The following is a 27,835-nucleotide window of genomic DNA, read 5'->3' on the forward strand; positions in this document are numbered from 1 at the left end:
GACCGATCGTTTCACTAGATAAGATCCTTATTCGTCGTCTGGTGTCGTTTAAAGCTGCACTGAAACTCTCATTTGAACGTTTGGTTCCCAGTGAAGTCCATAATATGGAGAAAAATTCTGTAATGTTTTCATCAAAAACCTTAATTTCTTTTCGACTGAAGAAAGAAAGACATGAACATCTTGGATGACATGGGGGTGAGTAAATTATCAGCAGAAGTTTTTTTTTTTTTTTTTAAGTGAACTACTAAGTTACCATCATGAAGAAAAAAAGCCAACTGCCTCACTTATTTTTCTTTTCTCTCTTTATTTAGTTCTTTCTATTTCCATTGCAAGTCTTGTTTTCTAAGTTTTTCCTGTCCATGACTCTAGTCTTTGCCCGTCTCAAACCTTAACTTCAAACTGCAGAGACTCCGCTTCCAATTATCCGCCAACACACCAGAATGTGATTGGCTTCCCAAGATGTCACTCCAGAAAAGGCCTCCAGCAATCAACGATCCTGAGAAATCCCTTTTCAGCTAAAGACAATAACAAAAGCAATAAATAACCCCATATCATCCTAGCAGAACTGTCTCATTGATTTTAATTTAATAACCACGTTTAAGAAACCGTGTAAGGGTTAAATGAATGATTGATGGTTCATTTAGGTCAGGTCTTAAAGTGCATATTGCTAGAAACTTGGGATGTCATCGTTTCACTCTCTTAAAACTCATTATTTCATCATTTTCTTTCTTTCTGCAGCTCATGTGAATGTGTGGGTGTTAGATATTAGTTGCATGTTAGAATAATGAATAAAGTCTTGTCTGTATTTAAAGAGAAGTGTTCTTTGTGTTATGTGCTTATGGATTTAATGTTTTAAACTACTGATCTTGTTACCGTGCTTATAAAAATAGTGTTAATATCTGCTATAGAGTTGATACAGTAGTTACTACCAGTTTAAGTTAACCGAGTGGTGGATGATTCATTGTCCGACTGTATACACGTACTACTCGTTATCACAATAATAGTATATGCAACAACTAAATTTATTTTATGTGCCAACCTCCAAGCATTTATATGTTGCGTGCATTAGAGCTCGACCGATAAAGGATTTTGAAGGCTGAGACCGATACAAATATTTGTTGGTTTTAAAATTCGAATTTGCTATATATCGGCCGATATTTATTTATTTTTTTCAGAAACGCGCAACAAAGCATTAACAGATTTCCCTAACATTAGTTATATGTAGTTATTTATGAGTTTTACTAAAATAATATGATAATGCATTTTAAAAAGAAACTTGTTTCTTTTATTGTCACCACAGAACAGAGGAACATCAAAATATATTAAAGTTCTGATAAATAAAATTATAATTAGTCCCTACATTGCCTTATAAGCTACCTGTAACCTGGATCAGCAGGTTGGATGTGTGGCGCGTTATACACGAGTGTTGCCAACAGGGACTGTGTAGAGTGCCCTCTGGTGGACAAACTATACAACACCAACACTCATGACATGGTTGAAGCGTGTTTCGTCCGTTTTTATTTTATTTTTCGAAAATTCATTTATCGGCCATTATAATCGCCGATACCGATAGTTTGGAAAATGTCTAATATCGGCCGATACTATCGGCCTGCCGATAAATCGGTCTGGCTCTAGCGTGCATGCATATGTTGTTTTCCAAATTCAACCAATCAAATGGGCCCTTACTATATTTATACCCGCCTCCCCAGTAGGTGCTATTATGCTATTGGCTAGATCGGACTCAAAGGGGAACCTAATGGCTCAGAGCAGAGAGTGGAAAATAAAAACTAATGTCGTTAGTAGAGACAAGTGAGGAAAATGACAAAAGCGAAGAACCTGTGCCTAAAAAGAACTGTACCTCTGAAATATGGCAATGTTTTGGATTCAGTAGAGAAGAAGTGTACTGTGTAAGGAGCCGTTCACATATCGCGTCTAAAACATCTGGAAACCGCGATCTCCTTTTCACGAGCGCTTGCATCTGTCGTTGCTATGCAACCATGAACTGCATTGAGCGCTTTCCATGATGACGAATAAGTATCAGCAAAGGATTCATTGATTTCTAGCCCTTTGTATTAGCTTGAATTACTTCTAGATATATTTATAGATGAGAAATAAAAACCCGCCCTGAAAGGCCGAAGCTGATGGCTCGTTTTTGTCATGACCTGCGGTGTGAGCAATGCCATAATAACCCCACCGCCACCATGGGCAACTCGATCCATCAGCAAACCGCTCACCCACACGACGCCATACACGCTGTGTGCCATCTGCCCTGTATACTGAAAACCGGGATTCATCCGTGAAGGGAAGACCTCTCCAAAGTGCCAGACGCCATCGAATGTGAGCATTTGCCCACTCAAGTCGGTTACGAAGACAAACTGCAGTCAGGTCGAGACCCAGATGAGGACGACGAGCATGCAGATGAGCTTCCCTGAGATGGTATCTGACAGTTTGTGCAGAAATTCTTTGGTTATGCAAATCGATTGTTGCAGCAGCTGTCCGGGTGGCTGATCTCAGACGATATTAGAGGTAAAGATGCTAGATCTGGAGCCGGTCCTGGGCTGGTGTGGTTGTGGTACTGCCAAATTCTCTGAAACTCCTTTGGAGACGCTTATGGTAGAGAAATGAACATCAGCAGCAGCTCTGGTGGTACAGCAGAACTCTTGCTTAAAGGGGAAATGAAGCAGTGAATGAAGTTTACATGATTTATAAGATGGATTTCCAATATAATCAACAATTATATAAGAAACATTACAAATGTAAATATTTAGAAGAAAAGAAAAAAAAACGTTGTATCTTTCGCCGCCAGGGCGCCGCCATTGTGCAGTTGATGTCACAGGGTTGGTTGGCTCAAGATTAACAGGCTCTGGGCATTGAAAATCACGACAACAAACTGTGTTTACACCAGTGTTTTACCGCGAATGACTAATGTTAGGTACAGTTATTAGACAAAAAGACGACGTCTAATGTTATATGTTGACAAACTGCACATAGAAACATTGTTCGCGATGTCTGCCGTCATATTCCCGTCTCGTCAACACCATGTAACGTTAAGTTACGTTGCTATGTAGAACAGCCGGTGGTGGTTTGGGGCGAAGAGCGGGTTTGCAACGCTAACTTACCAGGTTTAGACGTGTGGAAGCGGCGATGCTTTCCCTGAAGGATGTCAGAGCGGAGACACTTTTTCCTGGTATGCAGGCTGTAGCTACTAGCACTACCAGTGCGAAAATATGGACGTTTCATTTCCCCTTTAACAAATATCGTTAACTTACATGCTAACTTACATGTTGTTGACAAGACGGGAATATCTGACGGCAGACATCGCGAACAATGTTTCTATGTGCAGTTTGTCAACATATAACATGAAACGTCGTGTTTTTGTCTATTAACTGTACCTAACATTAGTCGTTTACGGTAAAACATTGGTGTAAACACACACAGTTTGATGTTGCGATTTTCAATGCCCAGAGCCTGTTAAACTTGAGCCAACCAACCCCGTGACGTCAACTGCACAATGGCGGCGCCCTGGCGGCGAAAGATACAACGTTTTTTCTTTTTTTCTTCTAAATGTTTACATTTATAATGTTTCTTATATAATTGTTGATTATATTGAAAATTCATCTTGTAAATCATGTAAACTTGATTCACTGCTTCATTTCCCCTTTAAGCTTAAATTGCTTGTTTTTATTCTGATTGAGGTGCGCAGAGATAAAGTGGGTTGTTTTTTTGAGAAGATAATGCGAAATAATTGGTGCAGATTCACTGTGGCTGCAAGTGATTTTGTTTATGGGCTTCTAACATAAAGTCTCATTAACTTGTCTTCTGATTGGAGAGGTTCTAGCCCAAGTGTGAGCTCTGACCGTTCAGCTAATTACTGACTGCTAGCCTGAGTGCTCTGTTTACCGACAGAAACGGACAGTTCACTCTCGCCGACGACCCGGCTGTGCAATCAGCCCCGCTTTCCTTTAATTACGAATTAATTTCAGCATCGCCGTTTGTATTACCGGCCACGGTTTGCACATTTCTTGGCCTCAAACAGTCAAATAACCCAGGGAATGAGTTTCACGGACCTTCATGGAATGGTGTGATTGAAGTTTCTGATATCTTTTTTTCTCTAATGTCCACAAACTAGGACAATACTGCGATCCTTGTAATACATTCTTATCAGATTATAACTTCATAATCGAAGTCTGAGATCTTGTTTGTGATCTCTAACATATTTGAAGTGTTTAGTTTGTGTTGAGTTATCTACTCACAGCTTTAGAATATGCCTTGAACGATCATTAGACCAGCTGAGCTTTGATTTAAAATGCCACATACAGTATTCAGATTAAATGAAGGAAATGTCTCTCTTCATTTAAACTCCACTTTTCTTCAGTCTACAGAATTGAGGCCAGAGGATAATTTGGTAGCTCAAACATTTCTCTTTATCTCAGATGTTTCTCTTAAAAGTTCTTTGGAAATAAAGACACACACGATCATTTACTCTCAGAAGTATTTTATTGGAAACATTTGAGGTTATATCGATATGGTTCTGTTCTGCTTTTTTCTTTAACATGTAATGTTGCTGTTTGAGGCCAAAAGGTCTGCAAAGTTACAAAGTATATCAGTGTGCACTGTTTCTGAACTCCCTCTATTGTAGTCTTGAGTGTACAATTGTACACATCAAAGGGGTGTGGGCTGGTTTAGTTTGACCAATCACAACACACTGGTCCAGCCCACCAATCAGAGCACACTCCACTTTTTGGAAAAGAGGGGCTTCATAGAGACAGTTATTTAACAGAGCGTTACTGACAGACTGCAAAAAGAGGTGTTAAAACAATGTATATTTGAACATTTAAGCATGTAAACCTATTCAGACCCCAAAATCAAGAATATATAGAACATCACAATCCTTTAATCCCAACCTATTTTACTTGGTAATGTGACATATTTCCGAGTGAAACAAGATAATCAGTGAGATGAATAGCGTAGGTGTTCTCTCCATCTGGAATTTATTGGATCATGAAAGAGTGGATGTTTCAATATAAGAATGAATCCACATCTCAATGCGAGTTTGCTATACCCGTGCCTAAAAAATTCGGCTCCTAGTTTACATAATACATACATCTCTGCAAATGTGCACTGATGAGGCACGATAAGATTAGTAGTGTTTATTAAAAAAAGTAAACTGCATCAATGTTGAATTCCTGGGGACTATAAACGCTTGGATGGCTCGAGGATTATATTTGTTTGCTTTAGTCTGTGCTTGAGTCATTAAGCTGAGCTTGAGTGGATCACAATCTAACATTTATTGGATAGTGACAATAAAACACACAGGAGAACCAAGGCTTTCAGTGCTTTGAGTGTTCTGTCAATGTTTTGCCTTATCACAAAACCAATGAGCCTTGAGACACCATGCAATGAGCAGACTACTTGTGTGCAGAGCCGAGACACCAGTGCACAGGTATCCCATGGGTTCACATTATGCCTTCCTGAAACATTACCCGCTCGTGTCATTTTTCACCATGCTTTGGGAATGACAGTTTTGCCTTTTACGGCTTTTTTTAAATTATTATTATTATTCGGTGCATCTTGAGGGCATGCAGACAGACATCATCCCAGCCATGTACCGGATTGTTTTCACAGCTGGTCATTCTTTCAGTCCCCAAAGAGAGGAAATTGTAAGTGCAAAGACTTTCAAGAAGTCCTGAAAATGCAGTTGACATTTAGATGGATGAAACTTACGAAAGCTTTCAAAAATGTATCCAGTTCACATTTTACCCTCAAATTGTCACAGTCTGTGGTTGCCAACACACACACTAACACAGAGACAAGAAGGGTATTCCAGATTAGTCTTTGTGGACAAAATCAATACACAGGGGGTGTAAATAGTAGATACAAAGGAATCTAGATGAAGAACAGGTGAACATTATCAAACAATCAATTAGCAACCATAGCAACAAACTAGCAACAGAATCAAAGGGATCAGGAACTAAACAGAAAGGAAAGACATGAACTAAGGCCCTGTTTAAAAATATCTTATTGGACGTGCCTCTCTCTCGACATTGCAGTAGGGCAAGATCTCACATCAACACTAGATGATCTGATATTTCACATCTCAGAGGATGATCCTTCAGTTCAGCAGTTGACGTCTTTCAAGACTGTTTTTTTTTCTGTTTGCTAAGTGCAAATACATTATTCATCATCCAACATCCTCCTTTTCAAGTCACTTTAAAGGTGATGTGTATGATGTTTTGATGCTAAATTATTTCTCCTGTCGCAGTTTAATGTGCAGGGATGATTATAAGCTGTGTAAGCTATGTATTTACCTAGCAACCACTTATAAATTCCCCATCAAACAATACCATTATTGCTCGGGCAAATGATTTTTGCAGATCAGTCTGGACTACAGTGTAAGGTCTAAAAAAGTTTTCTATTTGAGTATTTTGTGCTTAATGAGCCCTGATTATTTAATATATTGAAATGTATTGATTCACATCAGTAGTTACACACCAATGTTTGTTTGTCTCTCATTTCAGCTGCATTCTAATTCAGACAAAGGCGATGGTTCGGTCAGGTACATCCTTAGTGGTGAAGGAGCAGGGAGCATCTTCATCATCAACGAGGAAACGGGAGACATCCACGCCACCAAGAGTCTGGACCGGGAAAAAAAATCACATTATGTTCTTCATGCACAAGCCATCGACCGCAACAAAAATAAACCCTTGGAGCCAGAGTCAGAGTTTATTATAAAAGTTCAGGATATTAACGACAACGCTCCCAAATTCCCAGACGGACCCTTCGTCACATCTGTGCCTGAGATGTCGGAAATAGGTGAGATTTCCTTGTTTATTTATTTATTTTTTCCAACTTATGGTATTTTATGAAATTTCTTTGCAGTCATTTGATAAACATTTAATTTTCTTGTTAAAATCTTTAAAACAAGATAAATTTATGTAGCAAGTCATTAGGACTTGTTTTAATAGAAAGAAATATTTAATAGAGTATATTTTGTTTTTCTGCTCTGTCAAATTTTGGCACTTATTTTACATACGTAAACAACACATAAAAAGCACAGCAAGTCAAAATACAATATATTCAAAATGCAATCCATGAAATCAAGTCATAGTATCTTAGTGTTGCTTCTAAAGGATAAGTTGCTTCTAAATTATCTTATTTAAAAAAAAAAAAATAATGTTTTTCCCGAAAATCAAGGAATGCAGACTAATTAAATACTCATTAAAGGGACTTCAGGGACTAGTAGAAAACCTGTAGTATTTTCGAATTTGATTTCCACCCTCATATCCCCCTGAGACAAGAGATTTATGTATTTTTTTTTCCTCTGGAAAATATCCTCTAAGTAATGACCCAAAAATTGTCACTTTTGCTTCATCTGGAGATTTTTTTGTCCAGAGGCTAAAGAATTCAGTCAGTATTAGGGTCTGTCCCGCATGTCTTCAACCCGCCCATAGAGGGTGGATCTCACTCACAGAATGTACAAAATAGTGTCAGCCATCTTTTATTTAGCTAGCAGGCTCTAGTTCTGTGGAGAAAGCTGAGAAGTAGGGGTTACTATCCTCTTATTCATGGACATATCCAGCCGTCAATGCCTGGGATTCAGCCTTTGCTTTCTGCAGTCGCAATTCCCGCTCTTCCGTGAGAGATACGAGACCGGTGCGTCTCACAGGTGACGCCCATCGGTAATCACTCCACCGGCCACGCTCCATTCTCCCGCGGCCCTCACTCGTCCTGCTCGCCACAGTAAACATAATGAATGACGACTGTAGAACGCAAAAGCCACATTTTAGACATTTTGGGCGATCTCGAAACACATTTTCGGGCAGACTCATCACGGAGACTCACTAGCCTAGACTCGTAAACTACTGCGAAGCAAGTGTTGCGAGAAGCAAGTGCATTCTGGGAGTCCAAAAATACATTTTTTGGCTTTTCTCAGTCTAGAAAGCTCTAAATTCAAAAATACACATTCATCTTTCCAGAGGTGAAGTATCCCTTTAAGTATTTTTTTCTGTGTAGCTTTGCAGTGTTGGTTAAATGCAGAGTTGGTGATTTGAACAAGCTCTTTAGCTCTATGAACTGTATGTCAGCATGAGAACAAAATTGACGGTTAATTAAGATTTGACTGATAAACTCACAGCTTGATCCAACTCTTGTCGAGTCAAAAGTGATGAGACATTTCAGTTTTATGGACTTCTGTCTCGACTTTGGTGGTAAAAGACTGCCATTGCACATTCATTAGGGTGACCATATTTTGATTACCAAAAACCAGGACAAACACATGGGCCAACTCAAATGATACTTGAAGTTTACTCAAAGATACCTTATTAATTTCAATACATTTAAAGTAGGTCATGCCTCCTCTGTATGGATAGAAAATTGTAATATTGTTATATGAAAACAGGACAGTTGGTCACCCTAACATTCATACAGTCAGTATTCGAGACGTTCATGTAAGTTGCTGTGTGAACGGAACATTTCGACACACACCTTTTAGTAAATGCGGTTGTCAATCCCAAAAACTGACTGTGTGAATGTGAAGGAGAGTGATCATTTTCATCAATCTGTCATACGATTTCTCATAAAGCAGATACAAAATTCCTATAGATTTACATTGAATGAGAGACTAAAGCCATGTAAATACAGGAAAATAGGTTCATTTGACTTTTGCTCTGTATGGTACCACCTTTACAACCTCTTACATTACCAGCTCTGAGCAAATATGCATTTTCTGGTCCAAACACATGAGATTTGTTGTCACTTTTCTCTGAGGAGAAGTGATTAGTATATTGCACGCACTGTCTAAAATGTTTATCTCAAGTTTTGGAGACTGTATCTATGAAATAAATGCTTGTGAAAATTGAAATTGGCTTTTTAAAAACACAGTGTGTTGAAAAAAGATTTTAACCAAAGGCTTGTAGTACTGGTGCTAACATATAAGCTGTCACTCTCTAAGATCCATCACTTCTAATTCAAATCTCCCTGATTCACTCCATTCCCAAGTCAAACTGCTTTTTTTTTTTTTTTTTTTTTTTTTTCTATCCAGCCCATGGCTTTTATCCGCTAGTTTTGTGTTTTGCGGCTGGAGTCCCTCAGGAGCCCCATAGCTCTTAGAGAGCATTATGTGCTCATGCTTCTTCCGGAATGCTCCACTTCCACTCAGAGAAATAGTGCAGAAATATAACGAGAGTGAGAGATTCTCTTACAGCAGGGTTTCCCCGGGGTTCGTGAACCCCTAGGGGTTTGGGATGGAACTGCAGGGGGTTTGTGCGGTGGTGATTGAAATACTAATGTGGAATAATTCAATACATTAACTTATGAGCATAATTAAATTTGTTCAACGCAATTCATATTTTTTTCCCCCTATAATTTAGCATTCAACTCTCTCTCTGTGTAGCAATCAAGTTGTCTTTAATTTTCCACCCATTAAAGATATGATTTACATTTGTTTTATGATGTATGATTTATTTGATGTATATTGTATGATTTGTTTATCATGTTATTGGTAGGCTGAATTTATTGGATCTAAAATATTGTCAAACAAGTTCCAGTCGTTGCGCAGTGTCACCTATTGTAAGGGTTATGAATGTATATTATATGTACATCTCTTTTACTTCTGATACACCAATTGTATAATAAGCATTTTTAAGAAATCAAAAGTGACATACTGTGTGTGTTGGAAGCGAATTACAGGAGGTGTGTGTGTGTGTGTGTGTGTATATATATATATATATATATATATATATATATATATATATATATATATACGTATGTATATATGTATATCAAGTTTAGTGTGGTGTATTGCAGGCATTATGAGTTGTGTGTATGATTGCGATTCATACTGTTTGAGGGTTTGCAGTGCAGTTTATTTACGAGTTTCACAATTGAAATTCCATGTGTTATGTGTATTAAGTGGTTTTAGACATAGTTGCATTCATTAAGCAGTGTATATCATATACTTACAGAGGCAGAAAGTGTTTTTCTTTGTTTTTTTTTTCTTGCATTAATGCAACATAATAGATATCTGAAGATGAAAATTAGTTTTGCAAATTGTTTATTCTTGTATCTCTACTTGTTGTACTTCCTGCCTTTGAGAAACACTTCTCCTGTAAACTCACTTCCAACCCACACACAACATGTCACTGTTGATTTCTTTGAAAATGCTTATATTATAAATCAAATATATGTTGGTATATGTACAGTAATGTCACTGTTGCTCACTTTCTCATTTTTTTTGGATCTCTTTGAGAGTCTTGAAGACTATATTGCTTGTTTGCATGTACAAATGAAACATGTCTCTTTATTTTGGCATGCAGTGTGCAAGACTTCTGGGTGGAGATTATGGCCTGTGGGTTTTATAAAGCTTTGTTTATTGTTTATTTACGTCCCAATTGCCTGTTGCTATAGCAACTGAAGCCCATACAATGATCTGTGGTATCGTAAGATTTGAAGACCAGCTGCAATCAATGTTGAAGGAGTCTATTATTGCCTGGCTGTTGTCCATTACTGTTGGCGATTCATGCGCAGAGTGGGTTCAGAATCCCAATTATAGATGTCTTAGAGAACACTGTGCTGTTATGTTAGAGCTGCACTGTCCACTTTACCATCACAGATTAGTTTTATCTTGAGGTGATGCTCTGCTTTTATAGAATATCAGTCTCATCTGATAGATTTGTTTAAATATTTGAAAACCAGATGAATCTGGTCAACTGGCTTTGGGTTTTGATTTGAGTTAAAGGGATAGTTCACTTTGAAATTAATTTTTGGTATGTTTTAGCTTTCCTCAAGGGCATCCAAGATGTTGGTGTCTTTGTTTCTGCAGTAGTTTCAATTTTGATATTTTTAGGTCAAACCGTTCTTGTCTGTCAGTCATATAATGGTGGTCACCACCTCAATGAGCATGCACAGAGAAGTCAAAATTAAACATGATTTAATGACTCGTAAATGTAAGTACACATTGATGGCCTAAGACATGAAACGACTGGTTTGTGTGAGAAAACGAACAGTATTTATATTGTCTGTGCAAGCGCCAGAAAGCATCAGAAGTGATCTCTTGCGTGGTTGCAAAAAAAACCAAAACATCAACGTTGTCTGTTGATATATCGAAATCGTCTTCCATTGCAATTTCCTGTATATCTAAATTCAATATATATATATATATATATATATATATATATATATATATATATATATATATATCATTCATTTAGATATTAATGTCAAGATATTGTGCTCTATGTACTGTATATTTATATACTTTACTGGAAAACTAGGCAAGAATGCTCATAAAGAAAAATTTTCTTTGTTTTTCTTTTTCTTTTTTTCTTTTTTTTTTCAGTCCAAGCAGATTCAAGGACACACGTACCACAGACGGTTAATTAACTCATCTCCACATATCCACTGTGGGATTTTATTTCTGTATTTTTGTTTTGGTAAACATGTTTATATCGATTGTATCTAAGTAAACAAAACATTCACATTGGGATTAGAGCTAAAAATGTCTCCATTGGGATATAAACTCTTCGCTTATCAGACTTACCTGGTTTATAACATCCATTGCTCTTGGAAATGTAAGACTAACCAAATAATCCAAAGTTGTCCACCAGCACAGCATCACCTCGTCTGACTTTTGCAGCTGTAGGAACACAAGCTCAGTCGATTGATATTGATGAGATACATGGAGAAGAGATGCTGTGGTAACGAGGATCGACAGAAGAAGAGGGAAATGAATAATTAGTGTTGTTTCCTCTTATTTCTGAGGCCGAGTGTTTGGAGGCGTTTATCTGTTGGCATCTTTGAGCAGAATGAGCCCGTCGGGGCAGGAACACTTCTGCCCCCACGCAGCACTCGTCCACTGCTGTCAATATTCCCTGTGCGTTTAAGTGTCTGGATCTAATTGTGTGTTGATGGTGTGTCTCTGCCATCTGAATTTATTGACTGGACCTTTCCAGCTCTGAGAAACTAGAGGGTCTGATAATGAAGACAGTGTGAGGTTCATAACTGCAAACTTATATATCCTGTTACTTATCATACATATCACACTTTGTTTGCTTCAGGTTATTAGATAGATAGATACACTGTTAGACCTTACCAGGTTTTTACAGTAAAATACTGGCAACACTGCTGTTACAGTAATTTACTGTAAAAATGCACTAAAACTCAAGTTAACTAAAAATTACAAATTATTAGTTTTAGTGCATTTTTACAGTAAATTACTGGCAACAGTGTTGCCAGTTAACTACTGTAAAAAAAAACCTGGTAAGGTCTAACGGTGTAGATAGATAGATAGATAGATAGATAGATAGATAGATAGATAGATAGATAGATAGATAGATAGATAGATAGATAGATAGATAGATAGATAGATAGATAGATAGATAGATAGATAGATAGATAGATAGATAGATAGATAGATAGATAGAAGCATGTACTGGACAAATACTGGACAATTCATCAGGGGTCGTGGGCGGAGCATGAGCATTATGACATCATATTGCTCAGAAAATCCAAACGGCTTGATTATTGAGTGTCTGTAAGGCTTTTTGAGGATTATAAAAAAGGAGTGAATGGATTTTGTTTCATTGTAAGGTAATTGTGTCCACACATTTATATGCAAACACCACATAAACGTGATTTTTGCATCCCATGACCCCTTTAAGACTTGTAAATGTATCTCGGTTTTTAAGGATTTTTTGATATTTTGAAAGGAAAACAAGCCAGACAATTTGCACCAAAGCCAGCAAGCATAGCAGAAACTAGCCTGGAAATTCATGCTGGTGTTTTTCAGCAATAAAGTGACTGCTGGGTGTGTATAGCCATGTATAACAGCAGAAGATCTGTATTGACTTATATAAATATTACCCGGCTTCCCACTTAGCAGCCACTGCTTGCATTGCAGTTTTACTATAATTTATTTTTATGGGTCAAATTTTGGTTGGGAGTTTCTAAAAAACCTCAATATCTTTATTAGTTGGGCAGAATTATTACTCCCGACACACACACACAGTGTTCATCTGCTGGCCCTCGGAGACACTCTCATCAGAAAATGCTAGACAAGCTGTTTCAGCAACTTTCCAGCTGCTGGTCGACTCTGATAGAAATGTTTTTAGTGAAGCTGAAAGCTGGATACAGTTCAGAGAGGGATAAGATATCTCATTTTAACCCACTGAAGCTTCAGGATTAGAACCAAAATTACATTTATCTGAAGCGGTTACAGTAATTTTAGCTATCTGGTCTTTATGCTGTTGAACTATGCAGAAACCAGTGAACGTCGTGTCTCTCGTGTGCATTACGCTGAGTGATGACCGTAATTGAAAAGCTTTTGAAAGTCTTTGTGGGGAACACAGCTTTTCGACTTTACTCCGGCTGGCTCTCACCGCAAGAGAACACTGTAGAAAATGTGGTCAAGTACTTAAAGGGATAGTTCACCCAAAAATGAAAATTCTGTCAGTATTTACTCACCCTTATGTTGTTCCAACCCTGTATGACCTTCGTTCATCTTCGGAACACGAATTAAGATATTTTTTGATGAAATCAGAGAGCTGGATCACTCCTCCATACTAGTCCATAGGCTTCTTGAGGAATTGAAACTTGCCGGCCTCGAAAAGTTATTAAAGACATAATAGTTAAAATAGTCCAAGTGACTACAGTGGCTCAATCTCAAGCTTATCAAGCAACGAGAACACTTTTTGTGCGCAAAAAACAACAAAAATACGACTTTATTTCAACTATTCATTTCCTTTTCTCTGGGTGAGCTGTTGTTGTACGTCACACGCATCACACACATGACCAGCGTCGACCAATAGTGAGCCTACGTGTGACGTTTAACTGACTAGAGGCCCATAGAGAAGGAAATGAATAGTTGAAATAAAGTCGTTTTTTTATTTTTGCTTTTGCGCACAAAACGTATTTTCGTCGTTTGATAAAATTAAGATTTAGCCAGTAGTCACTTGGACTATTTTAACGATGTCTTTAATAACTTTTTGAGGCCGGCAAGTTTCAATTCCTCAAGAAGCCTATGGACTAGTATGGAGGAGTGATCCAGCTCTCAAAATTCATCAAAAATATCTTAATTCCTGTTCCGAAGATGCACGAAGGTCTCACAGGGTTGGTACAACATGAGGGTAAGTACTGACACATTTATTAACACATTTTTGGGTGAACTATCCCTTTAAACATCCTTAAAACAAGATACATTTACACAAGAAGCAAAATTGCGTAAGATATTTTTCGTTTTCTTCAGGAAATCAAAATGAAACATTTTTGATTTACATGGTGTTAGCTTTTAAACAAAATGACTATTTTTGTTTTTTGTTTTAAATATGATACCACACAGAACAGAAATCTGTTTTATACTAGGATAAAAATACTTGAAAAGAGGGCAAGAGAGAAAGAGAGAGACAATTTAGCACTGCAAGGAGACTGAGGGGAATAAAAAATGAAATTCAAGATTCTGCCTCCATAATCCTATTTTACGCTTCAGCCCTCAAGACTGCATTAAATGTTTTGTGGTGTTTGCAGTACGTCAGCACCAGACAATGCAGATGGATGGATTGAACCTGGTGAGCTGTGATGAAAGTGAGCAAGAACAAGTGCAGATGAGAAATGCGACCCGAGCCAGCAGAAGAAATGAGAGATCTACTGTCAGACTGCTAGAAAGACAGACTGTAAGCGGATGGCTGAAATGAGCAAAGACAGAGCAGGGAATGAGAGGGCTTAAAAGACACAGGGAGAGATTACAAAACACACGACTGCATTTCCAACCTGTCTTTAATCTTTGTTGACTTGGTCTGAGCAGAAACTCTCCTTGTGTGGTTGAGGGACTTATTTGAAGGCTACATGAAGAAAATTTGATTATGTTCAAGGAATAATTTTGGACAGTTTGCTTGTGTTTGTTTCATTTTATATTTTTGTTCTCCCACACATCCACCAATTCTTTATTCTCTCTCTTTCTGCAGGAACATCAGTTTTTCAAGTCACAGCAACAGACGCAGATGACCCTACGTATGGAAACAGTGCGCGGGTGGTGTACAGCGTTTTGCACGGACAGCCATATTTCTCCGTCGACCCCAAAACTGGTAAATTCAAGACTTTTATTCATCTCCGTGAAGGTGAATTAATACAAAGGGCCCTATCTTGCACCCGGCGCAAATGACTTTGAACACTGACGCATGTTTCATTCCTATTTTGCACCCGGCAGACTTTTTTCCTCCATAGACGCACGTCGGTAAACTAGGAAATGAACTTGCACTCCCTGGGCGGGTCGGCGCAAAAAGGAGGCCATAATAATAACAATCCGCCATTTCACGTTACGCCCAAACCGCACCTATGAATAATGAAGTTACTTCAGACCAACCCCTTTTAAACTTGCGTCGGGCACAAGAGTCATTTATCCCACCAGTAAAATAGCAACAGCGCCCAAGACCCGCCCACAAAGTTACTTGCGCTTTCCGCTTGATACTTGCATTTCAGATCGTTAAAATAGGGCCCTGTGTGTTTTTATTGCTTGAAGGTTTCGAGTTGCTGGTGCATTTTATTGAGTAGATGTACAATTAAGAAGTACACACAGGAAATGTGTCTTACCTTTTAAAATGAAATGTTTTCATTAGACTGTTTGTTCATCAGAAAACAACTGTGAGCAATACAATACACCACCAGCACCTTTTACTGTGCAGAAAAAGAGCTTGACATGCATGCAGTATTGTTTGAATCTTGGCTGTATAATGGAGAGCATCCCTGGAGAATGAGGTGGAGAGAACATTGTGTAAAGGCTTTCAGGGATAAAGACAAGACGGTGGGAGAGAGAAAGAGATTCAGAGTGCCTTGAGATGGATTTGGTGTTCATTAGTGGTGGACATTGTTTGAGGGTTTTTACAAGAAACCATTAAATGTTAATAGAGGCACAGATTGTGTTTGTCTCACGGAGAAAAGAAAGGCAGAAGAAAAGAAATAGGATTGAAAGAAGGAAGAAAAGTAACAGGAAGAAAGACATGACAAATGGAAGGAAGGATTGAAGGCAAGAGAAGTGGAAGGAGGTGAGGTAAATGGAAGGAAGGAAGGCAAGATAAATGGAAGGAAGGAAGGAAGGAAGGAAGGAAGGAAGGAAGGAAGGAAGGAAGGAAGGAAAATGGAAGGAAGGAATGAAGGAAGGAGAGTAAAGGAAGGAAAGTAAATGGAAGGAAGAATGGAAGGCGAGAGAAATGGAAGGAAGGAAGGAAGGAAGGAAGTAAATGGAAGGGAGGAAGGAAGGTAAATGGAAGGTAAATGGAAGGAAGGAAGCAAAGAAAGTAAATGGAAGCAAGTAAAATGGAAGGAAGGGGGTAAATGGAAGGAATGAAGGAAGGAAGGATGGAAAGTAAATGGAAGGGAGGAAGGAAGGAAGGAAGGAAGGAAGGAAGGAAGGAAGGAAGGAAGGAAGGAAGGAAGGAAGGAAGGAAGGAAGGAAGGAAGGAAGGTAAATGGAAGGAAGGAATGAAGGAAGGAGAGTAAAGGAAGGAAAGTAAATGGAAGGAAGAATGGAAGGCGAGAGAAATGGAAGGAAGGAAAGATTGCTAAGGATAGAAAGAAATGAGATGAGAAATAAATTAAAACTAAAAAAAGTAAAAAAAAAAAATAAAAAAAAAAACAAGAAATAAGGAGAGTAAAAGAAAGTGGAAAATATGGAGGAAGAAAAAACAAGCAAAGATGGAAAGAAAAAGGAAGTAATAAAAAGCAAAGGGAAAAGGAAAAGGAAAGACTGTTCAAAGGGCATCAAACGATTCCAGATGATGAATAAGGGTCTTATCAAGTGAAATGATCGCTCATTTAAAAAAAAATAAATAAATAAATAACAAAGTTTAAGTTTTATAAGCTCAAATGGTTGCCTTGCTATGTTCTGTGATGCACGTTTGTGACTCTCCTGTTCAAACTTGTTTATCAAAATGAACAAATCTTTTTTTTGTGTCATTTGGTTCATTCAACGAACGAAATGTACTAATTGACTCGAAAAAGATTTGTTCATTTTGACGAATGAGTTCGAACAGGAGAGTCACACATTTGAGCTTATAAAACTTAAACTTTGTTATATTTGTATTAAATGACTGATCCTTTCGCTTGATAAGACCCTTATTCATTGTCTGGAATCGTTTAAAGCCCTTTGAACAGTTTGCACTGAAACTATCATTTGGACCATTTGTTCCCACTGAAGTGCATTATATGGAGAAAAATCCTGGAATGTTTTCATCAAAAACCTTAATTTGTTTTGGACTGAAGAAAGAAAGACATGGTCATCTTGGATGACATGGCGGTGAGTAAATCATCAGCATTTTTTTTTTTTTTTTAAGTGAACTACTCCTTCAAAGCTAGAAACATTTGCACACTGTCCACACGAGTATGTGTATGGATACTGTTGGTTTTCCTCTGTGTACTATAGAAGAAATACATTGCCGCTGTCCATTGTGCTGAAATGCTTCCCAGAACTGTGTGTCGTTATCATATTTGCTGGTGCTGTCCATGGTTCTGAATCACTCCACACTTCACTAACTCTTACACACACTCAAGCACCACCAATGCATCCAAACATATCCATGGTCACTCTACACTGCTTATTTTGAGAAATGTTGCCAGAAATACCTCAAAGAAGTTTTTGATGAAAATCTCTAGACTCCTCTCAGCCTTCACCCAAACATGCTCTCACGAATCCCTTCTATCAGCGCTGACAGACTAGTGCTCTGATTACACAGTCCATCCACATTTGTGAACATGTGGCCTTTAGTAAAGACAAATGCAGCAGTTCGGAGGGCAACCATGAAGAATTTCGTTCCGCAAAGTTGTCGAGCATGCAGGCATATCGATGACTTCGGTAATAGTTTTTAGAGATGAAATGCTTAATGGAATTGTGGCGAGACGTATCAGTGTTGCCAGACTGAGTTTATTTTAGATGGTGTTCAAGGACTTAATGCATTTAGACAGGAGACATGAAAACCGATTCAATGGGATTGTGTGAGAAAGAAAAAAAAAGACAACAAAGATTGACTTATTCTTGCTTTACTGCATTCCCTGTTAGTGATACTTCACTTTCAATCTCTCACAAACTACCTTTCGGGACATTTAATACTGAAGACACAAAAATCCCATTTGGAGATGTATTAAATGAATATACTGAGAGGTTTCAGCTCATATTGTGAGGACTTTGAAATCGACAAGTCTCATAATACACGTTTCAGGTCTTATTATGCACTATTCATCAGTGTTTATTTTAATAAAACACTTAGTATCATTAAAAATAATTATAAATATATAATGCATTTAAATATTTATTTATATTAATGTTTCATTTGTATGTTATATTATATTATGTTTTTTTTTATTTATACTCAATTATTATTTTTTATTATTTTGCTAAATAATATAATATATTTGTATTATTATTTTATTATTTTTATTATAACAGATACTTACAGGTGACAGATACAACAAAAAAACTCCAAGGCCAACAAAACAACAGCCAACATGTGTGTGTGTGTGTGTGTGTGTGTGTGTTTGCGTGCGTGTGTGCAAGTGTAACAGGGTGTGTGGAAGTATCTTAACAGAGGGACATCTTACAGATGTACAAAAGACGTAATAAATAATAATAAAAAAAAACATATTGATGATGTATACTCAATTATACTCAATAATGATTCTATATGACGCTTGGGTTACATAATTAACCTCATGTCTGGTCACTACGTAGTGTATGAGTATAAATATTATAATATGTGTGTACTAGTGAAAACAAAAAGGGTGTGAGGCACAAAGATGAGAAAGTAGATGAAGTGTGCATCAAGAGTGTATTCCAAGTCATGACCCAGTACTGTGGGTGTTTATGCAGATTATGCCTTGCATTTTAAGGAGGTAATGCAAAGTTGTATGCATGACGCCCTAGGTCATGTTAGCGAGACTTATTTTCTTCTGTATATATCTCACCCCTTAATCTGCATCTTTTTAATATACTCTGACAGACGGTGTAGGAGGGCTGCTTTTCATATAGATTTGTCCTTGATGTTTCCTGCTGTCGGCTGTATCAGGTGCTGTTTCTCTGGGAGGTTTGTGGGACTTGTCTCTTTATTTTCATGTTTATCTTTCATCATCATAGACATGGTGTTGAAAAGCTTTTATTTTGGAAGTAAAACACAACAGTTAAGTTTTAAAAAAATGTGATTTCAAAAACACCAACCTCTGTTGAACTGTCTTTTACACAGAACCTCAAAAGACATATGAATGAATTTTAGTGTGAATTATTTTTTTACAACAGAATCTGACATGAACTTCCAGAAAACTCCAGACAAACTTTGTTTTGGCCCATTACATCACATCAATTTTAGCTTGAAGTATATTGGGGCCTTAGTGCTGAGCATTGTGTTCTGTGCACAAAATGTTTGACATCCTATTAGAAAGCTCACAATAAGAAAGTCAAACACTGCTCATTTCCTCCTAATGTGCAGTCAAAGCTGCAGGCAAACTCAAATCATCTCTTGGAAATGAGATACTATCACCTTCCACCCTTTAATAAGCTATTGAATTGCTTCACTGGTAATTGGCGATTAAATTCTTTCTCTCAGGATGTCAGAGAACACAAATATAGACGGCGAGTGGGATTAAAAACTGTAGATAAAGCACCCTAGGAGACAGAGGAGAAGCCCACGTGAATCCATTCAACGGAGAGAGTGCTGGTCAATAGTCAATCTCGCTTTGATTATATGGTAAGCGCAGCCGTATTGTTTTGAGCTGGATGAGATGATTGTGGTCATTAGGTCAGCTGATGCAACCAGAAAGAATAACAAAGTCAGACCCAGAAAAGGACATGTCATTTAGGAGGAGAATGCTATAGTAGTAATATACAGTTTCATTTTGTGACTGGTGGGAGATACAAAGGCACCGTAAACAGAAGTTTAATGCCACGCTTATGGATTTGTGCTCAACCCTCCACTCCATTACAGTAAATAGTGGTTAACCACAAGCAATGGCTTTATTTATTTATTGGGTTAATTTCCATTTGAAACAGAGGAGATGTTAATGTCAGGTGTTGGGATTTATTCGACTCATATAAACTAGCAGTTAACAAGCATGGTGATTCTTCCTAATGAATGACTTTAATAATTAACTAGATGAAAGGAAAATGTGAGTGTGTGTGTGTATTTGGATGCTACACTCTAAAAATGGGTTGTTTTAACCCAACTTTGGGTCAAATATGGACTAACCCAAATGTTGGATTAAAAATGTAATTTAAAAATGTTACCCAAAGGCTGGGTTTGTCCATATTTGACCCAAAGTTGGGTTAAAAAAAAACAGCCTTTTTTAGAATGTAGTGTTGCGATGTTTGCCGTTCCGGTTGGTTGGTTACCGGCCAAGGTAGTTTTCTCGATATGGTGGTTTCCACAAAAACATTAGGGATAGTTGGTAACGCTTTACAATAAGGTCCATTAGTTAATGTATTAACTAACATGAACTAACCATGAGCAATATGTTGTTGATGTTAGTTTATAAAAATTAAGCTGGTTACAAGATATAAATACTGTTCGTTTTTTCACACAAACCGCTCGTTTCGTGTCTTAGGCCATCAATGTGTACTTACATTTACGAGCCATTAAATCATGTTTAATTTGGACTTCTCTGTGCATGCTCTTTGAGGTGGTGATCATAGACCTGCATTATATGACTGACAGACAATAACGGTTTGACCTAAAAATATAAAAATAGAAACTACTGCAGAAACAAAGACACCTACATCTTGAGGTAAGCTAAAACATACCAAAAATTAATTTCAAAGTGAACTATCCCTTTAAGCAGCACAATGTTCAATTTGGTTAAATTTAGAATTTGCTGCAGAACAACTTAGAACTTAGTAAATTGATTCATTTAAGTGTTTTTAAGTTGAGAATGAGAAGTTTTGAGTTGGACTCCCTCACATGTCAATGTTTTCGTTGAGATTTCATTGTAAGTGCATAATCGGCTTTTATTTGTGTGTCTTTGTACGTATGTAATGATGTTATGTAATTTTGCTGCCTATCTTGGCCAGGTCACCCTTGCAAAAGAGATTTTTAATCTCAATGGGTTTTTACCTGGTTAAATAAAGGATTAAAAAAAAATAAGAAATTGATAAAAATAAGAAATGATTATTGAGCATCAAAGGATCATGTGACACTGGCTGATGAAAATACAGATTTTTTAAATTACATTTAAAATATATTAAAATAGATAGGTATTACTGTTTTTACTGTATTTTTGAACAGCTGCTGAGCATAAGAGACATTCAAAAACGCAAAGCTGTGCAATTTGACGCATCATTACAAACAAGGTTTGTTCAAATCACTAACCCTAACCAAACAATAGGAATAGTGATGTTTTTCTTTGCGAGCAATGCTAATAATTGTCACTAACCTGACAACTTTGCATCATCCCTGTCGATTTATGATTTAAATTCTTTGTTGTGTGAAGACACCTCATTATCAGCTAGTCGCGCTCACTCACCGGCACACGTGTTAATAAGTGAGGACGAATCTTCACATTCCCATTTTTCTTGTAAAGAGGTTCCAGGGAGCAATCAGAATTCCCAATTTCAGAGGCCTGGGTGATGGGCAAAGCATAGGAACCCTCTCTCTCTCGTGCGCACACACATACTCGTACACATAAGTAGGCTAATTTCTCTGCTGATCAGGGAGTCTGGAGGGTTTTAGAGTGAGTTTAGAGCTTCTTTGACACAGATCAGGGAGTCTCTAAAAGGAAGGATTAGTGAAACTTCCTGTTCTGATCAAATTAGAAAAGCATGCCAGTTTGTCAGAGCCTTCCCAGCCGTTAATGCTATTCAACATATTACCAACCACTCCTGAGCTATTTTTACCTCCAGAGAAAAAAGCACTTATTTATCACAGACAAATGTATCACAATATACTGTAATATACAATAGAGGAACTCTTTGAATTGGGTGACGCATTTTCTTTTTGAATCTAGGTCTTGCGGTATATGAAGTCAACATGAAATCAAAAACGAGTCCCACCAACCTCTATGTCTCTATTTTAGGTATGTACTGTAGCATTCACCCTTCACAATCTAATCAGATCACGATCGCGACAAAAATAAAGGGATAGTTCACCCAAAAATCATAATTTACTCATAATTGTGCAGTGTTATTTTTATGCGAGTAAAGTTTTTTTATTAAAGGTCCAATATGTAAGAATTTTATAATAAAATATCCAAAAAGGTGAGTACATATTCCTGTACATTTAGGTTTGGTATCTTTTGGTCCAGTGATAAAAATGCCTGTCTGAACACTAAGCAAAACTTTTTATTTATTGATATATATATATATATATATATATATATATATATATATATTCTTTATATATATGGGTCTATTATATATATATATGGGTCTGAACCAAGCGAACTGAACTACTATACAAGTATGAACACACTAAGTAAATAATAATATAATTTGTCTTTCTGAATATCTTGCTTAAACCCGTCCGGCTACAGTAGTAAACTGCACAAAGTCCTGTAGGTAAGGTCAAAGGTAATTTCCCATAATCCCATTTGCTCACCTAGTTTTACAGCCTGTGAAAACCAAGGGAGCGAGAGGAAATAAGACGAAGCGATAGAAGATTACAGACAGAAGGGACGCAGGAGAGACCAGTCAAAGGCTTGAAACGGTTTTGCTCGCTCAGCTAACCCTGGGTCAGACTTGCCACTTGTTCCTCGACGGCTCTGCAGGAATTGGCTCATCCGGTTTCCATAGAGACCTCATGGTTCTTCCGAGCGAAGGGAGAACGCTGAGGTGTTCGTAATGCTGCTGGTCTAAAGGCTCTGATGGAAGGATGGGTGGGGTTTTATTATGGTTTTCATTTTTGGGGGCTTCCCTGAAGCCTTATTGTTCATCCTAATAACAAATACTACGCTCTCCCTCATTTACAGCAAGCCAGTATCACATTTCCTCAAGAGCACTTACCAATCCCACACAATAAACTTGAGTGATAGCTGCAGAGAGACAGTCCCTCACCCCTGACAAATGATGAAAAGGTCACAACATTAGTCTTTGTGTTGTTTTAATGGAGTGAATGGCTGTGTGCCAGAGACTTGTGTTGCCTTAGGAGCCTAGGTTAAGTAATGCTGCAGCTCGGGTAATATCTCTGCCTAGCCGCTGGGGCTCGAGCGTTGGCAGGCTAGAAATGGAGTTATGGCATTAAAGCAAGAGAAATGGATGGGAGATTCGTTTTGGAAAGTTTACAAACCTCCTTTTGTACCATTGTGCTGGGCTTTTGTTTGCTGAGATGCATTCTGGGAAATCTTCCAACCTTCGGTACGCTTGCCGTGCTTATTAGGAGATGTTTTGAATGTGTTCATGACATTGTTTTTTAATGCCTCTTCTCATTTGTAAATTGCGAGGTCCCACAACAAGGACTGGTGACAGATCCAACAGGGTTGAGGGGGTGGAATTGGGATGTGGGAGATTCACAGATGACGAAACATGAATGGAAGAATGTATTTAACACTGACAATGCAGCTAAAATATAAGCGTGCTACACTCCAAGTGCCAAATTTTGCAGGTTTTCTTAGATAGGGTTATGTTAACGAAAATTAAAACCTTTAAAAACATGTTCATTGATTGAAACAAAATAATTATTCACTGAAACACAATCAAATATATAAATAAAAAATTAACTCATACAGCATTTCTCATTTTTGACTAAACCAACATAAAAAACTATATATGCATATAAAAAATTACAAAATAACTAGAAATTAAACTCAAATCATAATGAAAATGTAAATATTTAAATTTTTTCTTCTTGTAAAATAGCTTAGATCAGTGTGAAAGCTTTTTTTGATCATTTTTACAAAACTTTCATGGCCCCTGGAATAATTTGTTGTATCATCTGAAGACAGAATCAAAAACATGATTATATCATACATCCACTTTAATGTAAGTTTCATTTAAAAAAGCAACATTTTGAACAAATGCTGAGAAAACATGTTTTTGTCGATCGGATCGGATTCAGAATGGTGATCATAAAATAGTAGATCACTTCCATCAACAACTCCAAAGCTTTACAGTCCGATAGCGTTAGGGAGTTTTGATTTACATGATGTTTGAGTGTTTGACAATCGAGTTTAAGCAATGCTTCTATGGCTTGTTTCTGCTTCTTTTTGTCCTGTGTTTTCATCTGGAGATTCTGTATTCCTTCAGAAGATGTGTAATAGCGCCCCCTACCGTATAACAGTGAATTGATGGATTGGACATGCATTGCCTGAAAATTCATAGTATATCAATGATACTAAAATAACATTGTGCAATCTGGTTTTCTTGCATCACAACACGTACTTTGTAGTGCAGATTTAGTATAATGATTTTCCTTTTTGATCTTTTGATCTTAACATCAAACCATCTTCTCTGTAGAGCTAATGAAGAACAGATCAGCATGTGATGTGTTTTGGATGCTGATCTCTGGCATGGGATGCTTGTGTATCCATTAGCTAACTTAACCAACCAGATGGCTTCTTCACTAGAAACCTAAAAAATAAAAGCTTTATCAGATAAGTTATTTCTTTCAGGGGGAAAAAAAAACACTGTAAAAATGAATATGCTTTATCTAATCAATAAAATTGTGGCAACAGATTACAAGCAATATTATTTATTAAATTGAACAAATTAGAATTGAGTAATAGTTAACCAAATTAACATTCTAATTAATTCTAATTTGTACAATTTAATTATAATAATATTGCTTGTAATATGTTGCCACAATTTTATTGATTAGATAAATCATATTATTTTTTTACACAGATTTTTGTCACTCCAAATTCAGAATGCTGGTGATATGGTCTCTTACAAACTCAAAAAACGTGTGGATATTGCTCTTTGTAATAAATATATTAAAGTTCTATTGTGAAATGTTTTAAGTATTTCATTTTTACAAACGAATGGCCTGATTTAGTGTCATCTCTTATTACTTCACTTAGAAACCACTAAAGTACCCTAGCAATCCACAGCAATGTCCTTGCAACCACAATTGTTCAATTGTCTGAACAATTGACTGTTCTCTCTGGTATTTTTGGAACAGTACGAGATATCCTGGTCTGTTCCTAGAGCATTCTCCAAGTCTTTGCCCTGCTCTCACTGTGACAGGTGACAATGGTCAACCTCACTTACCCTGCATGTTAATATTGTTGCCTCCAGTCACTTGCGCCTTGACCGGCATCCAATGTCGTAACCTGCCCACGGACGGCTAATCCTGAGCCTGTCAACCCAACTCTCTTCACATGAGCACACAACACTGGCGTCATCATCATTTATTCCCTATTCTAGTTCTTCATTATCATGAGGGAAATGAAACCAAACGAGAATTTAAAAAAGGTTTGGGATGATTGTAGTCAATAACGGAGAGAAAACCGACGGTTATTTATGGTCTACTCGGAACCACTTTTCAGTGTAATAATGACAAATCAATATTTTCTCTCTGTTTGCACCTCATAAATTAAAGTGAAAAATGAATCAGTCAATTATGGGGATGCAAATGTCGTGCTGAATTCCTGTTTAGAGTCGCTCTGCAGCCTGACTCAAACACCCAGTCTGTTTATTCATGAGTCTGTAATCTGTTCTTTAATGGCTTGTGTGTATTGACTGTGTGTCAGTCGAACCCCTCTATCAGAGAAAGCCGCGGGCTACCTACGCCTATTGTTTTCAAGCAAATATAAAACAGGATTGGATTGTCTGATAACACTTTCATTTTGTAAAGAGCGATTGTTCCTGCCGTTCATCTTTGACTGAACATCCCTCAACCCTGACACAACATTCTGAAGATATTTTGCCCGTCTGGAGAAGTTTATGTGGGTGTTGGCATGTAATCACAAGAAAATTGCAACACTGATAATAGTAAAAAATGTTTCTTGAGCATCAATTCAGCTTATTACAATGATTTCTGAAGGATTATGTGACACTGAAGAGTGGCGTATTTCAGATTTACCACAAGAACAATAATTTACATTTTAAGATGTGTTCATGTAGAAAACGGCTGTTTTAAATCTGAATAATATTTCACAATGTAAGAGTTTTTACTGTATTCTTGATTGATTAAATACAGCCTTGGTGAAGAATATAAGAGACTTCTTTCAAAACTGTTAAATCTTACCATTCCCAAACTTTTCAACAGTCTATAAATAAGTCAACTGTCATTCCCTCTCTAGCTTTATTTATTTTATTTTATTTTTTTAGTGCTGTCAAACGTTTGAAATATTTAATCGCGATTAATCGCATTAATATCATAGTTAACTCACGATTAATCACACATTTTTATTTATTCAATTTTTTTTTGTCCCCTTATTTTTTTCTCATTTTAATGCTCTTATCAACATGGAAAAGTGGATCGGCTTGCTTTCTGCAATTATTTATTTATTTATTTTTTTTTTTATTGAAAACAACATTGGCATATACTGTGTTTAATTTCACACTAACATTCTCAATTGGAGCAAATAATCTCTCACACAATGTAACACTGTCCATCAATAAACGGGTTAAAGAAATACTGATGAGGTCCTGATATTGTCGAGAGGGCAGAGAATTTGCGTCAGCTCTGTGTGTGTGTGTGTGTGTGTGTGTGTGTGCTTGGCCATCATCAAGTGGTATTTCAGACGGGACGTGCTGCGATGATGATAGATCAGTTCATAACGACAAAACACACAGATCACTTTGGTCTTAATTCAGAATCTTATTGGCATCCATTTTGGCATCTCGCACTCGTCATCCACTCAAAACGTAACGTTAACCAATTATTTGGCCCCAAACGAGTATGTGCGGCGTACCTGTTGTTTTGTTTCCGGTCTTGCTAGATCCGCTTACGCTTTGGTCGACGAAGCAACTAAACATCCTCCTGTTGCAAAAGCATGTGAAAAAAACCTACAAAGTCTGCTAGGTCAAAAAGACTGTTAATCACGTGATTTAAAAAAATGACGCCGTTAAAATGGGTTTGAGTTAACGTCGTTATTAACACATTAAACCGACAGCCCTAATTTATTTATTGATAAAATACTATACTATTCTAATAAAATACACATTTCTGATTTGATTTTATCAAACAGGTTGAAGTGTTTTTGATTGAAATACACAAAACATCACAGAATTGGGAATATCCCGGACGAGCCCCCATATCTGTTTGATTAACACAGTCTCATCCCAAAAAGTCATATAACTGACGTTTTGGGACGTATTTTGACCATACGTCAATATCCGCCTTTTTAGGGCCCCCTTAAACGTCGGTAGATGGCGATCCTGGGCCGTCATACAACTGACGCTTTACCTTTAACGTCAGGTAGGTGACGGGTTAGGTTTAGGGTTAGGTTTAGGTATGGGGTAGAGTTAGGATCCCATAACCTTATCTACCGACGTTTAAGGGGGCCCTAAAAAGGCGAATATTGACGTATGGTCAAAAGACGTCCCAGAACGTCAGTTATATGACGTCTTGGGATGAGACCGGGTTGGTTTGATTGATGTTCATGTAGACTCTCAGACGGCAGCCTCGAGGCTATCAGTCATCAGCTGGAAACATGCGTCTAAACCTCTGTGACGTGTGGCAGGAGATCTCAGGAGGATGATCAAGTAGACACAGATACAGTGTAATGCCATAACATTCTCAAGTTTATTAAGGAAGAAGGGTCGTATGTATGCACAAGATAAAGCAGAATCGATGTCAGTAACCCATCAAATCCATTGATTCCGTTGCTGTTGTTTTCCCTTTAAAATCGTTTCACTTTCTGGAAGATGATGTCAGTAGGAATGGAAAGTGATAGTGATGACACAATAACTACTGTATATGAAATGATTTACCTC

General features: G+C 37.4%; 1 protein-coding gene across 4 annotated transcripts in view; it reads left to right on the forward strand.

Annotated features, from left to right (window-relative positions):
- LOC120474747 (cadherin-18) overlaps positions 1-27,835 on the forward strand; it is a 218,080-nt gene that overhangs the window by 148,765 nt on the left and 41,480 nt on the right. For all 4 annotated transcript variants that reach the window (XM_039665305.2, XM_089122348.1, XM_039665304.2 and 1 more), the window contains 2 exons: positions 6,519-6,813; positions 14,955-15,074. In XM_039665305.2, coding sequence (XP_039521239.2) covers positions 6,519-6,813; positions 14,955-15,074 — 415 coding nt within the window. The remainder of the gene's footprint in view (positions 1-6,518; positions 6,814-14,954; positions 15,075-27,835) is intronic.

The sequence above is a fragment of the Pimephales promelas genome, chromosome 17 (assembly GCF_988280905.1).
Source record: "Pimephales promelas chromosome 17, fPimPro1.hap1.1, whole genome shotgun sequence".
NCBI classification, from domain to species: Eukaryota; Metazoa; Chordata; class Actinopteri; order Cypriniformes; family Leuciscidae; genus Pimephales; species Pimephales promelas.